A 16,734-nucleotide genomic window follows, 5' to 3' on the forward strand; every position below is an offset into this window, starting at 1 on the left:
CATAGAAATGATTTCCTAATCTGAAAAGAGTCTCATGTATCAGGATTCAAACCAAGGGAAGGCTGTGTTGCACTTTTTTAGAAATCCCCTTCATAATGTCAATATCAATTTACGGTGTCCATTTTATGGTCATAATTCAATGAAATAGAGATGTTCAGTTTGTAGTTTGTTGTCCCGGAAAATAATGATAATTTTTAATGAGTAAAATAAGGTTTGTATTACCATTACTTCTTGAGTTTTTACATGTTTTCTTTTTACTACATACATTATTATTATTATTACTATTATAATGAAATAAATTATATGATACCACCTAAGCACATTTTTATGTAAAATAGTTTAAAAATCCACATTTAAGGTATGACTCAATCATTTTCTGGAACACAACGAAAAAGTATTTTCAAGTAATGTTGACCACATTTTACTCATATATCCAAAACCACTATTTTAAAAACCCATTAGAAATTCCTGAGGGGAAAAACTACTCCAAATGATCCTTTTGGTTCAGCCTACAAATTGATATCATAACTGAGGGGCTCTATTGCAATAAAAAATGATTTGCAGCCTGTAAACATCATGACATAATTAGTGCCTCCTCAAAGTCATCATGAAAATGATGTCGTGAACTGTACAAAAGCACACGTTTCAGGGTGCAAACAGACACATGACTGAATTGCACCTTTTTAGAAATGTATTGTCTTAAAACAAAGGATTGAAGATGTAATACTTTATTATTGATTTGAAATAACTGTGTATTTAGAGTGGATGAGAGCTCATAAATCAAGTTTTTACTCAACTTTCATTTACACTGTGGTCCAAATCAGGCCATGTCATCAAGGCAGCAATGTTAAAACACATATTCCTTATAAATGATTAATACCATGATTCTGAATGAGGTCTACAAGCTAGTATTAGGACACAACATTCTTTTAACCATTTTTTCATCTAGTGAGGCCCATTGTGAATACGTCTGAAGACTCATTTTATTTGCATTTGATTGTGTTTACAGTAATCAGACTTTCATGAATTCTCTCTCATGTACCTTTAAAAGCCCAAGAGTGAACAGAGCAGGAATCTTTGGAAGATGAATCATTATGCTCAGACTGAATATGCTGCACATCTGTGACTAAAATAATAATCTTGTATGTTGTAAGTAGTTAGTAAACATTTAATATATAAATATGATGTTAAGATATGTGATGGGGCTAGATGCCCCATTAAAATGCTGTTTTAACATAATCTTGTATTGAGTAATGACTTTGAATTTTCAAAGTCTAAATGAGAAAATAATTACTTTGCTGAAATTAGAAAGAACTCTGGGGGAGTCATAAATGGAATGAAGATATAGGTCCATCAAAAAGGAATGGAATAAAAAATATATAATGCGAAAAATTGGTAGATGTTAATTATATACAATAATAATGATGTTTCAGCAAAAAAAATAAAAATAATCCTTGATGTCTTTTTTTTATTTTTTTATTCCAAAGACCAAATCTGCGGATTCATTCTCAGAGGAGACAGGTACTCCAAATTAAATTGTATTCTTATCTCAAACAACATCCGTGCTGATGAAGACATATAAACATAAAGCAAAGCTTTCCCCTGAAAGCATGTCATCTCACACCTCACCATAAGTGCCTGAGGAACTCACACCTCATGTATTAAAACACCTCCAGTTTCACACGTGTAGCGATTGGGCCTGTTACCAATGCAATGTTTTGACGTGGAGGGACGAGTCATTGAACCATGCAACTGTTGAGTACAAAGCTGGAGGTTCCCAAGGGAGCTTTGGCCCACTTTTCTTGTCAAAAGATAATAGCTAACTGAGCAGAAGAGGGGACATCGAACAGATTAGTTTTGGAGTATCCTCTCTGAACAATCCTATACCCACAAGATGGTGCCCAAACTGCTATTAACAGATACATTTGAATAAATCCACTTGCTCCCTGCTTATATTAGGTGTCTTTAACGGCTATGTACAGTGCATGTATTACAATTGCAGTGTACATATTGACTATATATTTTTTTAGATAGTAAAACAATGGGGAAAAGAGAGGGGTGGTGGATGGCTACATAGTAGCAAACCGCTTGCAAGGTCTGCATGCAATATTAATAGACCATTTTTATTTGGAGTCATGCGGTGACCCTACCCATGATGCTAACCTTAACCTTTAGCAACACGTGAATATAGTGATAGTTGTGCAGAACAACGTGTTCACAATGAGTGTATTATATACAATGCTGTAAAAGAATATTTCAGGTTTAATGTAAAAGCTTATGTATTATTTGATATGTAATGCTGTATATAATCATTTTTACAGTTGTTTTATGATTTTAGTGCTTATGGCTTTGTATTGTCATGTCACTGTCATTTTGTCATTTTAATTTTGTTTTGTTTTGTGTTGTGTTGTGTTGTGTTGTGTTGTGTTGTGTTTTATTTTATTTTATTTTATTTTATTTTATTTTATTTTAGTTTATTTTATTTTATTTTATTTTAGTTTTGTTGAAAAGGGGAGACTTTGTGTGGCAATAATCATAATGCCACAAATGCTGTTGAATGAGCTTAAAGGGGTGTCTAATGCTATTTCATGCATTCGGACTTTTTTACACAGTTAAAAAGTTGGATTCTCATGCTAAACATGGCCATTTGTGTGCCAAAAACACTCCTTCAGGTTTCGTATAAGGCTGCGTTCCATTCCACTTTTAGACACACACTTGTCAGCTTCCCTAAGCACTTCCCATTCCCTGACGCCATTTTGGACAAGGGAAGTTTATATGGACAGACCCTCGTCCCCTCGATTTTGACAGAGGGAGCGAGTCTACTCCGATGTACACTTCAGGCTGCTCTATATCCCACAATTCAACTTGATTGTGACGTCACAGCAGATTGTGCTCAACTGTAGTGTATTATTTTGAGAATTATGACGTAAAAAGGACGGAATTCCTTATATGGTCACTTCTACCGGAAGAGCGCGTGCACACATCAGCCAGAGCAAGAGCACGTACATCAACGTGCTTCGTTCGTTACTCGAGAAAAAATTGACAATTTGTTTTTAGACCTCGAAATCATGTCACCAAAGTTTGTTTTTGGTTGTGAGGGAGAGATAACCGTATTCAGCTTCCCAAAGAACCCAGTGTTAAGGGAACAGCGGCAGAAGTTGTTCAAGTAACGTTACGTGTGTTTGTTTGTTCCCGGATTTCGGTGACGAATGTTTTATAAACAAGGCCCAGTTCGACGCTGGATTTGCAGATCGTTTGAAACTGAATATGGAGCAGTCCCAGCTATAAAAGATCTTTGTCTTGAGTCGGAATCGCAGGGGGTAGCTGCTAAGTAAAACTGCATCAAAATAATGCCTGTGTTTTGTTGGCAATTGGCCCGCAAGTGCATAATGTAAACAACACGAACGTATAATGAAAAAGTTTATAATGGGATAATGCGATGATGTATTGTGTGTTTAAATACATTTGTTTAGCTGACCACCATACTGTAGGTGTCCATTCGTTTATTCTAAAACCACACCGTGCTACTTTAGCTCCGCCCACGGCACGCCTCCAGGTGCTCAACTGTTTTCGGAGAAAATCGGTACAGCTGTATCTATCTTTTATAAATCTGAAAAAAAAACTAAAGACTCTTCGGAGATATGAAGATGCAATACTACTCTATAGGTAAGTTAACGTTAGCTACTCAAGATTAACATGAGATTGGCAAAAACTGTGTGTTATGTATCCTTTGACTTAGTCTTTTCTTCCCTATTGTGATGTAAATCCGAGTGAAACGGCTATTGAACAAGAACAAATTTAGGATGGGTCTTGGCTTTGTCCATTGGGAATTGATTGGATCGTTGGATTGTTGTCTTTTGCTGATGCTGTGATCTCATATGAGTGACAGGTTGTCCCGCCCTTGCGCTGGTAAACACGTCATACATCAGAGAAGAGATGTCGCAGCAGGAGGGAGGGGAATATATTTTGATTAAAGATTACAATTGCATATGAATAAATATGTAAAAGATGTGCACTGATAAATAATTTATAATACATACAACAGTAGCTTTTTCCATAAAATAAATAAATAGGCTAGTTAATTTTGATTTCATGGTGACTTTATTATAAACCCATGACTATTTGTCTTCTCTTTAATCATTAGAGAATTTTTTAATAGTTTATTTTCGTATATGCAGCTAGTGGCTGCAGCTTTTTTATGTATATATATTTTTTTTACATCGTGACTCAAACGCTCCAAAATCGCTCAGTCCGGAGTTTCTCTCATTAGTGTGTGTAGGGAGTTGGAATTGGAAAAGATAAAAACCTGGAGTGGAGCTGGAGCCGTGTGATGATAACGCTTTAAACAGGAAGGAGAAACCTGTCTCTCTGCTCCACTCACACTCTGCTCCAGGCTTTAAGTCTGTGCGTTGCTTGGCGACACACACAGCTTGACATTTCTTTTGGAACTAATGAAATTAGTGAAAAATCCTCTTTTACCTGAAACGTAAGCTACTGGAAATTAATTGCATATGGTATTACAGTAGCAATTAATATCAGCACGGTTGTGACCTGTGGGCTAGTGCCTACGGCCAAATCAGTCATTATATTATTCTTACATTTATTATTAAATGACTTAATATATAAATGCACCGTCAGTTTACATTACAGTGTTACACGGTAATAACATTACCATGTTACACGTGTATATAGTGCAAGTATAATTAGGCCTAAATGTTTAGTTAAATGGCACTAACCTACTTTTATTATCAAAAACAGATTTACAAAATAAATTGCAAATAAGCTGCATGAAGTAAAATGACTCCTTTACCTACGATATAAACTATCAACACGCACACTGTACTGTAAAGTGTGACTAAATGCTCTTATTTGTGGCGATCACGGATAAAGCTGTTCCCTCATCTGTATGTGGAGTTGCTAATAACGGTGAGCGCTGTCCAAGGTGCTGCAGCGCGCTCCCGCCCCGCCCGCGCGCCTCCATCACACACTAACCGGGAGACACGTGACGCGATGTGCTGACAGTCCCTGGCAAAGCTCGCCTGAGAAACACATCGCACCTTGTCTTGCACACAGAACAGGGAGCGATATCTTCTATTTTATATACACCGAAGAAATAACAGTTATATTGTACAATTTCTTAAGCTTGAACCGTTTTGTACTTAATCTTAATTGGTTGTTGGCTCCATTTTTATTTTATTTTTGAAAAATCTATTGGGACTTTGGAGATCCGCATACGCAATTTTATCGCTCCCATTTCCTCTGCTCATTCGACACCGATGCAGTGATTTTTTATTTATTTATTTTTTAATCGATGTGGAGGAAATCAACCAGGTTCGTCGGTGAGGTTGATCTGTGAAGAGGCGCACAATGGTCCATTTCTCAAGGTAAAATAATTAAGAATTGTGAAGGTGTAATTTGAAGGCGTATTTGAGGTGATGTGCCGATTTCTGAGCGAGTTATGTTTGCGCTCAATGCAGTCACGCGCAGGTGAGATGCTGCAGCTGGGCTTTATTTCTGTTTAATTATGCTCTACAGCCGATTCATTCGTGTTTACTGCTGGCCTTTGCTTCGTCTTAAGCGATATTTGATGACTCCCTATATTTCCTGTCCTCAGCATCTGAAAGTGAACGCGGCAGAGGCGTGTTAAAGGTGTCTTTCTCGCTCAGTTTGAGCAGATGGTGGTTGATTATTGGCTATGTTTTGCGCATCTGAGTCATCGACAACATTAATCAAGGGAAAGGAAAAAAGATAAAACATTGTGACTGTTATGAAGTTTAGATTTAAAAGCGCAGATGTATTGTAGTATCCCGTTGTTGCGAGACTGTAAATCTGATGCGCGAGGCTATTAGGAGGATTGTGTTTTGTTCCAGACCCCATCTACAGTACTCATAGCTAGACATTACCGTAATCGTTACGCGACTACGGTAAATAAGACTGCCTTCTGTACATTAATCGCTTATGATATGTTGTGTAAGATCCATCTGTGAAAGGGGTCGGTTGTTATCTTGCTAAGTAGCCCCGTGTAAACCTGACAGTAAACACATGAGAATTCAAGCATGAAATGATTGGTTGAGATCAGTTGACAGACAGCCCAGAGGCCAGACAATTGCAGTGTCATTAATGCTTAAGAGGCGCGCGATAAGCCCCCGCCCTGGGCTCATTTTGGGATGCAGGACTTGGTACTCTCTGAATCAGGTTCACTGAAGAGATTTTGCCCATTATACAGTTTCGATGCTGCCGCCCGTTTGGAGCTTTCGTCAGTCTGCACAGGTTCTCCTGCTGAAATACCTGTAAAATATGATTGCATATAGCCTACGTTTGACTCTTCTACACACAGTTAGCTTTACAAATGTTCGTAATTGTAATGGAAAAGAATGCAAAATACCACAGTAAAACTTAACTGGTTACCTTACCATATACAAATAACATGTTTTATATTTTAAACTACAATACTTAAATAATGTCAAACATCTTTATGTAAAAAAAGTATACATTAAGTAATTTGACACAATTTACAGTATAATCAATATGTATAATTTTCAGTAAAATACTTTTTATAACGATGAAATATGAATTGCCTTATAGTTAGTTTCTGTAGATTTCATGTTATCAGGTGTGCAAATTGGAAGGGTTTATGATGTATGTCATTAATTAGTTATTATTTACTGCATTATTTTAGTGGTGTGTTATCCTAATTGTGTATCCTAAATGTGGGAACACTGTGTTCTATCTTTATATTAGTATTGCCACTATTGCTGAAGAGACCAAGTTTGATGATGTTTAAGGTATCATGTTGTCTTTCATTGTTCTACCCGTGTTAATAGATTTTCTATTTACAGAAACAAACAGATTTTAAAATAGGTTGGTATATTAACTATGTATTAAACAATATTGAAATGGTTTGGAGGAGTAAAATATATAATGGCCAGAATGCTTCCTGTTATGCTTGTAACATCACTGTATTTTTACAGTACAGTATTTACTGTACATTTAATAAAAATACGGATACCTACCCAGTTTTGCAGCAACAGTAACATTTCATGGTATTAAAGGGTTAGTTTACCCCAAAATTCTGTCAGTAATTACTCACCCTCATGTTGTTCCAACCCTGTAAGACTTTCGTTCATCTTTGGAACACAAATTATTAAAAGATTTTTGATTAAATCTGAGAGCTGTCTCACTCCTCCAAAGGCTTCTATGTTATTGAAACTTGCCGGCCCAGAAAAGTTAGTAAAGACAATGTTTAAAATAGTCCAAGTGACTACAGTGGCTCAACCATAAGTTTATCAAGCGACGAGAATACTTTTTTGTGCTCAAAAACCCCCAAAAACGATTCATTTTCTATTCAACTATTCATTTTCTTCTGTGTTGGCCTCTGAGTGAGTTCACTTAGTGTAACAGAGCAAAAATATCTTAATTTGTGTTCCGAAGATGAACGAAAGTCTTACGGGGTTGGAACAACATGAGTGTGAGTAATTACTGACAGACTTTCATTTTTGGGTGAACTAACCCTTTAAAGAGTGAACATAATCTGAGAGAATCTCTTGAAAATGAAAATAAAACGGTATAAAATAAAATAGAAATAAAAAAATATATTTTTTAAGTATTTGGTACCGTTTTAAAATAAGTATTTATAGAGACAAAAACATCAGTGCACCACATGATTAAATGCTTTGGAGTTTTCTGACTCATAAGACATAAATTGTAATCATTGAGAATTATAGTGAGAAAAGAAAAAAGCAAACAGAAAAGTAAATAAAAGTACTGTTGTAATTGAAGATTAATGCAATCAATATCAGCGTGAAATTAGTGGTTTCAATATCAATATCACTATGAAATTGTGGTTTTGTGTATGAATGATTGTATTGTGTGTATGCTATCTATCTTTTTAAAAGAGCCCATCTTTTCTTTGATTTCTTATGAAGAAATTAAGATATTCTTTTCTATTCTTTTCAGATTATGGATCAATATGTCAAAACGGATGTGAATTGAAGGTTTGTGAGCACTGAGGGCCCTATTCGGGCCTGCACGTTAACACTGCAAAGTGTACTTTTTGTCCACTTGTGATTAGTGCTGATTTAAAGCCTACATGATGACTTTTAACTAGACTTAAATGACCCTGACATTAATGACCCTTAACACCCCTAATGAACTCTCTGCTGTACAGCACTACACATGGCTACGATTTATATAGATACTCTGATGACTTGGCCCCACTGTAGCACACCTGGATCCCACTGAAGGTTTTTTAAGCAAAGCAGTAGCCTTATTTTTTTATTTTTTTTTAGAAGATCACTATTCAGGCTTAGCGACACCCTTTATTCAGATTTGCATATCTAGAAATTGAAAAAGAGTTGGCCGTAATACAGGCCTTCTCCATCTCTCAGTGAACAATGAGTAAATTACCCCAAATGCATAGCAGTCCTGTATGCCATTGGGAGCTCTGTTACACTTTAGGAGCACATCACTAAGAGAGCTGAATCATTTTAGTTTTGATTAGTTCTATTGTTAGTTCTAACTTCCTTTACCATTCACAATGAGCTTCTCAATGCGGAACGGCGCACATCTAATCTGGATAGGCTTACTGGTTTGTTGCCTTGTCGACATGGGGGCCAGCATGGAGTTCACCGGCGCAGAAGGCCAATGGGCCAGGTTTCCTATGTGGAACGCCTGCTGCGAGAGCGAAATGAGTTTCAACATGAAGACCAAAAGCGCTCATGGACTTTTAGTGTACTTTGACGACGAGGGATTCTGTGACTTCTTGGAACTGCTCATCCACAACGGTAGACTCAGTTTGCGGTTCTCCATCTTCTGCGCCGAGCCGGCGACGGTGCTCTCCGACACCGCCGTCAATGACAGCCGCTGGCACGCCGTGACCTTGCGCAGGAATTTCAAAAACACTACTTTAGTTGTGGACGAAGAGATCAAGTGGGTGGAGGTTAAGTCGAAAAGGAGGGACATGACGGTCTTCAGCCATTTATTCTTAGGAGGAATACCTCCTGAACTGCGATCTGTAGCATTACGCCTCACATCTTCAGCCATCAAAGATCAGGTTCCCTACAAAGGATGGATAACCAATCTGAGGGTGAACAGTTCCGAGCCGTTGCTTATCGGTAGCGAGGGAGTCAACAGCGACATTTGCGAAGCCGACCACATTTGCCTGAACGGAGGAGTCTGCAGCATCGTCAACGACGAGCCAATTTGCGACTGCTCCGAAACGGGATTCCAGGGAAAAGACTGCAGTGAAGGTAAGAGGCCTGGATTCGTCGTCTCCGTTGTTGAGGTGTTGAAATGTCTTTTGAAACACAGCCCTTCCACTTCTTTTTTCGTTTCAACATTGCACTAGTTCCTCAAAGGCAGTGCATGCTACATCATGTCTGTTCCCGGCCTCCACTACAGGCCTAGTACATTACATGATTAGATTACCACTGATTTCAGTCTGAGAAAGCCATTGTTCTGAAGCAGGCGATCATTTTAATAGGCTTTAGTGCCATCTGTGTCAATTCCAGAAAGCCTGTGTTTTTTGATAACATGACGTCAGCAGAGGCTCCTCACTCTTTTTTTTTTATGCTAAATTACCATAATATACTCTTGACACTACACTGGCATTACAATTAAGTATGAAAATGAGTTGAATACATGCACACAAGCCCATGATTGAAATATGATGATTTGAATATTATTCTCCCTCTGAATTGAAGGGGTTGGATGCTCTAATTACGTAATTAGCCAGATGTTTGATAGAGTCACTGAAATGACTTAGGCAAAGTTGCAATTTCAATATCACGGGGAAAAAAATGACATACTCAATGTAGCATTCAGCAACCGTCACATAGCATTTATTAATCCAGCTTTACTAGTAAACCTCCACTACTTCACTTACAGAATTATTGTAATTACAGATTGATGATGTAACTAAATAGGGGAAGGCTGTTTCTGCTCATATCTTTTGAAAAAGGATGGTTGTATGCCTATCACAACAATTCAGATTTTCATGTTAAGTCTGTTCCTTTTTGAATATGTATGTTCTGGTTGGTTTCCTAGTTTGACTTACTCCCTTGGTGTCCGATTTCACTGTTTTTATGTTCTTTCCATCTTTTTCTTCTTCATTTTTACAACCGTCTCTATGGACTGATCTTGATGTTGATGGATATTGTCTGGGTTAGGCCGTAAGCCGAAGAGGCACCATGTTGCCAAGGAAACTACAAACCCACTGAGTAAATTTTGCCCTCCTAAAGCACAACAGAGAGACAGTACGTTTCACTGACAAATGTTTAAACTAGAATAGCAGTCGCGTTGTGGTACGGCGTTTGCTGGGCTCTCAGTGAAATGGATAGTCTAGTGTATTTGATGAGATTACGACAAAAGGGCAGGGCCCGCAGATGCTCGGCAGCTTGCTTAAAAGCAAGATGTGCCGCTCTCCAGCCCATGCGCTGGTAGAAATGCGCATCTTTGCCGGGTGAGTCAGAACAGACCTGCCCACGCAGCTTTGAGTGGCCTCCGTCATGACACATGAGGATATGTGGAGATGGTGGAGGCCACGGGACGTGTAGCTCTGAATCATTAGCGTTATTTATTCAATATTGAAGGATCTTGAGGCTAGCGGTGTTAGGCGTTGGCGCTGCATGCTTGAACATTATCAGTTCGATTTAGAAATATACCATGTACCGGTATGTATGTATGTTTATATATATATATATATATATTTTTTTTTTTTGGCTTTCCATGTTTTTACTGTTATACAGTGATTACGCATCTTCTGAAATTGTACTGAATCTCCAGATCAAAAGACATGTGAAGAAGCAGCAGAAACAAGTGATATCATATTTAAGCAGATGCATTTAAAAAAAAAATGCGATCATCAACATTAAACAGCATATAACTCAAAACTGCCTTATGTTTCCGAATTAAATGTTGACCCACGTGCAAGCTTTGGGGATGCTTATGGACTCGATCTACTCCATCTGTTTTGATCATCATTCTGAATCAAATCTGGATGTAGTCTTTGACAAAAATTTGATTTTTCTCTGCTTTTTGCTCAAACTGTTGCTTTTTTATGAAAAGCAGAACTTACCCACATTCAAGTGTTGATGATAAAATAATGCATGAAGCTAGAATAAAAAGTTTTTTTTTTGTTGTTGTTGTTGTTTAAAAGCAGAGGGTCTGTTATTTCTTTTTATGCATGTTCAGATATTCATAAAACAAAATATTCTGGGGGCCATATACATTTTGTGAAAATGATAAAAAATGCTGGCGGTGGCTGGCAACTTTTTTTTTCAAAAACGCGAAAGAGTTAAAAATAAGGTTCAGTGTTTTTTTTGCAGCAATGCTATAGAAAAACCATTTTGGCTTCCCCAAAGAACCATTTTTTCATAGTGCGAATATTATAACATTTTATAACATTTTATTGCTATAATAACCCTTTTGTGCAATGGAAAGGTTCCATGGATTTTAAAGAATCTTCATGGAACCATAGATGCCAGTTAATAACCTTAATTTTTTTTAGAGTGTATGATCCAACTCCTCCTTCTGTCAGAAATGTGCAGATGACCTTTCGTTAGATCTTTGACTGTTTTTGCTATTAACACAAAATCAAACCTCCAAATGGCACCATGAAGGCTTAATTCCTCAAATGAAATAGAAATAGGGCTGGTGCATCGTTCATTTAAACAACAGCATCGTTTTAAACTCCTCTTAGCCTAAATCTGTCCTTACTTAGGTTATTAATGCAAATCTGGCCCATGCAGCTCCTGTTGAGGAGAAAGCAGGCCACTTTGACTCATTCTACCTCCATTTAGTTATTTTGTGTGTTGTCAGCTTCATGACTGAGGTGATCTGTCAGCTGACCACCAACTGCCATTGCCAATAAAACACCCCAACTCGTATTTTATGCGGCTAAAAAACGGATAGCTGCATATTAAATGGTTCGTTGATGAATTGCTAGCTTTTTGCTTTAGATATAGGCCTATGTGCTGCTTGCTTTACCCCTGTCGTCATGCGCAGTGCCTTGAGAGCGTCTGTACGTGTTTGCAGATGTCAGGCAGGAAAGGGTGGTATGTGGATTAAATATGTCCTTTCTCTCCACATGTCCACTCCGTCATTCTCTCGACAGGCAGTTGTGGTAATAACCTTCTTTAGCAAAGCAGGTGGGGCTCTCAGCGGGAAAGGCAGTCCGCACCGCAAAGAATAACAGTGCTACGGGTAATGAGATATTTTTGCCCTGCTGGGGTTAGAGAAAGGGCCTTATTTTGTGTTATTATGGTTAATGCTCTTACAAGTCTGAATTGGAAAGCCAAAAGAGTCTACTCTGTATCAGCTTGCAGCCATTGATACCTTATCTTTATGCTCTATTAACTGTATAATGTGCTCCGTCTCCCTGGTTAAAGATGGCTGTAAGGGATCTGCAATTGACGTCCGTGCGGTTTCATATGCTAGGAGACTTTGGTTGGAGAATTGGATTGTGTTGGAGGGCTTGTTTACAACAGCGATTAGATTGTTTCACCTCATCTCTTATCTTTTGTGGTGGAGCTAACGTTGTAAGGGCCGGTTCCTGGCTGTGCACTGTTTCGTTTAATGATGCAGTTATATTTTAAATGTTTTTTTTTTAACCTCCGCTATTGAATCTATGTAAATGAATGCGGGCGGCGTAGTGTAGTGTACGCCTATTAACCTCTTGCTAACGAAATAAAAAGCCTGCTTTAATTGGATACATCAGCATATTAATTTTAGTGAGTCATTTAATCTTGTCACTAGGGGCCAGTTTTGAAGTTGACAAAAGGAAGGTTTTTAATGGGATAATTCACCCCAAAATTTAAATTCTGGTATTTACTTGCCCTTATGCGCTTTAAAAGTACTAGCCTGCAATTGTTACCTTAAAGAGCTGGGGTTTTTTTTTTGTGCTTGATAAATCAAATTTGTTGGTATAAATTGATGTATTTAGGATGCTTTATCAATATTAAATTATATTTTTGACTTGAATAAAACTAAGTTCATTTAATCATATTTGGTTAGCATTTTTTTCCCCAGCGTGTTATTCCAAACCTGTCTGACTTTCTTTCTTCTGTGAATCACAGAATAAGATTTTTTGAAGAATAGATTTTCACTGTAAGGACAAAAATGTTCCACAGAAAAAAACGTCACACAGGTTTGAGTAAATGTAATCTGTACATTAAAAAACCTACAAAAAAATTAAGCAAATACTTAATAATAATGTAGGTCAAAAACTGGACATATCTTAATTTGCTAAGGCAGTTTAATGTAATTAAAGTTGAAATGACAAACATCCAAATTAATTGTACTTAAAAATTTAAGATAGCAACTCTTTATTATTTTTTTTATTTCATTTGTTTTGCAGTATACCCCGTTGACTCTCACTGTATGGACAAAAACTTATTATGCATTCCACAGACCAAAAAAAGCCATACAGGTTTGAGTAAATGATGACCAACATTTTCTTTTGTGGTAAACTGTCCATTTAAGTCAAAAGACATTTGTATAATCTGTACATTACAATACTTACATAAATTAAGCAAATACTAACAATATAGGTCAAAAACCAGAAATGGATTTAATTCAGCCGCACCAGTATAAATCCCCTGGCTATTATAATATCTATGGGCTCTTCCCGTGTCTTGCAATCGACTTTCACCTTCCTTGATCCTGTAAATTCGCTTGATAATCTTGAATGGAGGGGGAGCCCGTGTCAAATACACTGTATATTGAGAATTCCCCTATCAGTGGCGGATGAACCCTTTCCAGATGGACTAAGCTCACTAATCTCTCTGTACTGTAGATGACTGCAATATGGAACATGCTGCACATTGCTCCCTGCGGGGGAAATGTTAAACTAGATTTGGTGAAGAGGATTAAAATCCCCATCACTGGCACAGTGAATATACATCAATGATGTAGCGCTATGTTTAGAAGCTTTTACAATTAATACTCTTGTTTTGGTTATATTTACCAGTGGTTTCTGCTCAACTATAGGCAAATATACTTCAATAAACTCTAGCATAGTCAAATGCGATTTAGGTGTTATCAAATGCAGCAGAACTTTTCCAACCCCTTCCAACTGGATGGTCATTATCTCTGTTTTTTTATGTTTTAGTCAATCGTTGTGGACAGCTACATCTTCAGTGACTTTGCCGCTGCGCTATGCGGAGCGTACGCTCGTCATATGATCCCTTTGGGCGAGTTCCACGGCAGATCAGCGCGTGTGCGTTTGAGAGTAACATGCTCTGACTTGCTGAAAACTGCTTTAAACGAGCATCTGGATCTGCAGTCCTGTTTGTAAAGGGTTGCATGAGTGCGGGCGTCACATCGCGTTTGCCCCCTGCTTGCGCTGGCCCATGCTGGGGAAGGGCAAGCGTGTGTGCGTGTAGGTCATCCTCAATTTCTATCTCTTATTCGCTGCCAAATTCGGGGCAGTTTGCAAGGCCAGCACTTAAAAGAAGCTGTCAGCTCGATGAAAGCCTGCATGTCGCTGGCTCTGTGTGAGCTCTGCAGTGCTAAGGAGAGGCTATATGATCCTGATCTGTCAGTCAGTGAAATGTAAATACAACCGCTGTTCGGTCAGCCGGACTCTGAGAAGACCAGGCTGTGCGTATGTGTGTGTGTGTGTGTGTGTTCTTCCAAAATGGCTGCTGCATCCACACACACAAATACTGTATATCTAATTTTCGGCCTTGTCCTGGGAGGTTTTGCAAGCGAGAACTTGACACACATGTCTCTGAATTGTTCAGGATATGTTGAAACACAAAATCAATAGAGTGGGTCTGTTAAACTGCTGTAGAGTCAGTGTAGATGGCTAGTTATTGTTTTGTGATGGTTAAAGCTAACTAAACTGTTCAGGGTTAGTTTTTTAAGCAGCATTTTTTTTCTTCCAAGCTGTCAGTGGGATGAGTTTGCACATTTGTCAAAGCAATTAGGGTTTGTCAGTCTCTTCATAAGTTGATAAGAGAGGATAGAAAGTGTCCTGCCATTTATCACTGCAAGACTAACAGCAAAATATTTCTTTGTCATCTTTTTCTGGCATGGCACGCTTTTCTGTTTATGAATTTTTTTTTTTTTTTTTTGATTTGTTTATTCATACATTCATCAGCATTTATTTTTTTGTGGCAGTAGTGGTGCATGCAATTTGTGTTTGGTCGGGTGGAGCAACCGGCTGCGGTAAGTCCCGGGTCATTATTCTCCTCCTCAAGATGCAAAACACGGAGGTAGGATTGGATGCTTTAACTTTGAGATAGCCAAGTCCATTTTTAGGGAGTCTTGGGTGAGTTGATCCAGGGACTGAAAGTGTCACCAGAAGTAAAAGGTGTGTTGAATAAATGCATGAATTAAGGTAATGTACCCTTTTTGTCCAAGAACAGATAAAAAGGTAATTTGCATTTTAATCAAAATTAAAAATGCCAATGTAAATTGAGTAATTACATGACAATGACAAGCATATGCATATTCAGGTATTGTACATTTCTTTATTACTGACCTGACTTGAATGATGTTGTTTTCTCTTAGTAGGTTCATGTTGCATCATCTATCTGCATTTTTGTTTCCGAACACGTGCATGCTTCGCATCTAGCCCCTGTAAATTCCCCTCACAAGCACCATGAACGCCATTCAAAATGATAAATATTCCTACTGAAGATACAAATTGTTTTGAACAGCCTTTCAAAGCCGATCAAAAAAACAATCTTGATGTTTTAATGTGCTATTTACATTTTTTCCTGAGGGAAAACAACATATTTTGCTTCGCTTTGCTTTGTATAAAACAACTTCTCTGAAGTAATATCGTAGCTATTAGGGGTCCCACCCATATCTCTCCGTCTTTCAGTTTACTTTTAATTACGATTTGCATGTTTGCGCATGTTCATTGACATACTGCGAAGAGTCTATTTCACCATGTGTTTTATCAGCTTTTGAATGACTTAATAATGTGTTATCATCATCTCACCATGGAACAACGCTCTTTCAGAGTACTATAGACTCAATGAGATTAGATCTTGAGGAAGCCAGAGGACACTTAAAGTCAAATAAACCCTCTGGTCTCTGCATTTTCCATGGTAATGAATGTTTGGCCTGGGCACAGGATGATAAGACGCATGGTAACCACGGTAATCCTCAAGGCTGGGCCACCTTCCAGTCTGCATGCTTCTTAATCAATGTCTCCTTCTCTCTCTTCACGCCTCGGCCGCCCCTCCAGAAGAGGCCTATGTAGGAGGTGGGTAGACCTTTTTTCCTATTTTCTTTTCATCCAACCCCTGTCCCTACTCATGTACTTCTCTCTGTCTTCATATTTCAACTAGTTCTTTTAGAAATATCCTGTATTTCCAATTTTATTTGAACACGGTACACAAACAGTAAGTGGAACTGGTGTACAGCACAGGTAAAAGGTATGCATCTTCATTTTGCAATATTATCGAGAGCACTTCCTTAATTAGAGGTTGTCGGTAAACACATGGTTCATTCAAATCGGTGTGCTCTGCTAAGCAGAAACCAGAGGCTGGAGCAAAATGGACGCCGTACTGTTTAAATTACATCTAAAGATACAGACACATGAGCTTTTGAAACCTCATATAATAAATAAGACACAAACTCACATACATGCATATGAAGTGTTCACTACAATGGAAAATCTGGAGAATCTGGTTGGTAAGTACTATGGACAAATGACAAAATCTGCTATTTCTTACTAACAGTTTATATTTGAGGAGAAAAACCTACAGACTCCATTCAGAT

General features: G+C 38.0%; 1 protein-coding gene across 14 annotated transcripts in view; it reads left to right on the forward strand.

Annotated features, from left to right (window-relative positions):
* The first annotated feature begins 5,020 nt into the window (after window positions 1-5,020).
* Window positions 5,021-16,734, forward strand: part of nrxn1a (neurexin 1a) — a 180,328-nt gene continuing 168,614 nt past the window's right edge. For 8 of the 14 annotated variants that reach the window (XM_082151709.1, XM_082151718.1, XM_082151711.1 and 5 more), the window contains exons 1-3: window positions 5,021-5,384; window positions 7,957-9,248; window positions 16,199-16,216. In XM_082151709.1, the coding sequence (XP_082007835.1) occupies window positions 8,537-9,248; window positions 16,199-16,216 (730 nt within the window). In that variant the 5' untranslated portion in view covers window positions 5,021-5,384; window positions 7,957-8,536. The remainder of the gene's footprint in view (window positions 5,385-7,956; window positions 9,249-16,198; window positions 16,217-16,734) is intronic. The other 6 variants (XM_082151722.1, XM_082151724.1, XM_082151725.1 and 3 more) reach the window with 1 other exon arrangement.

The sequence above is a fragment of the Leuciscus leuciscus genome (assembly GCF_965113295.1).
Source record: "Leuciscus leuciscus genome assembly, chromosome: 21".
Classification (NCBI taxonomy): Eukaryota; Metazoa; Chordata; class Actinopteri; order Cypriniformes; family Leuciscidae; genus Leuciscus; species Leuciscus leuciscus.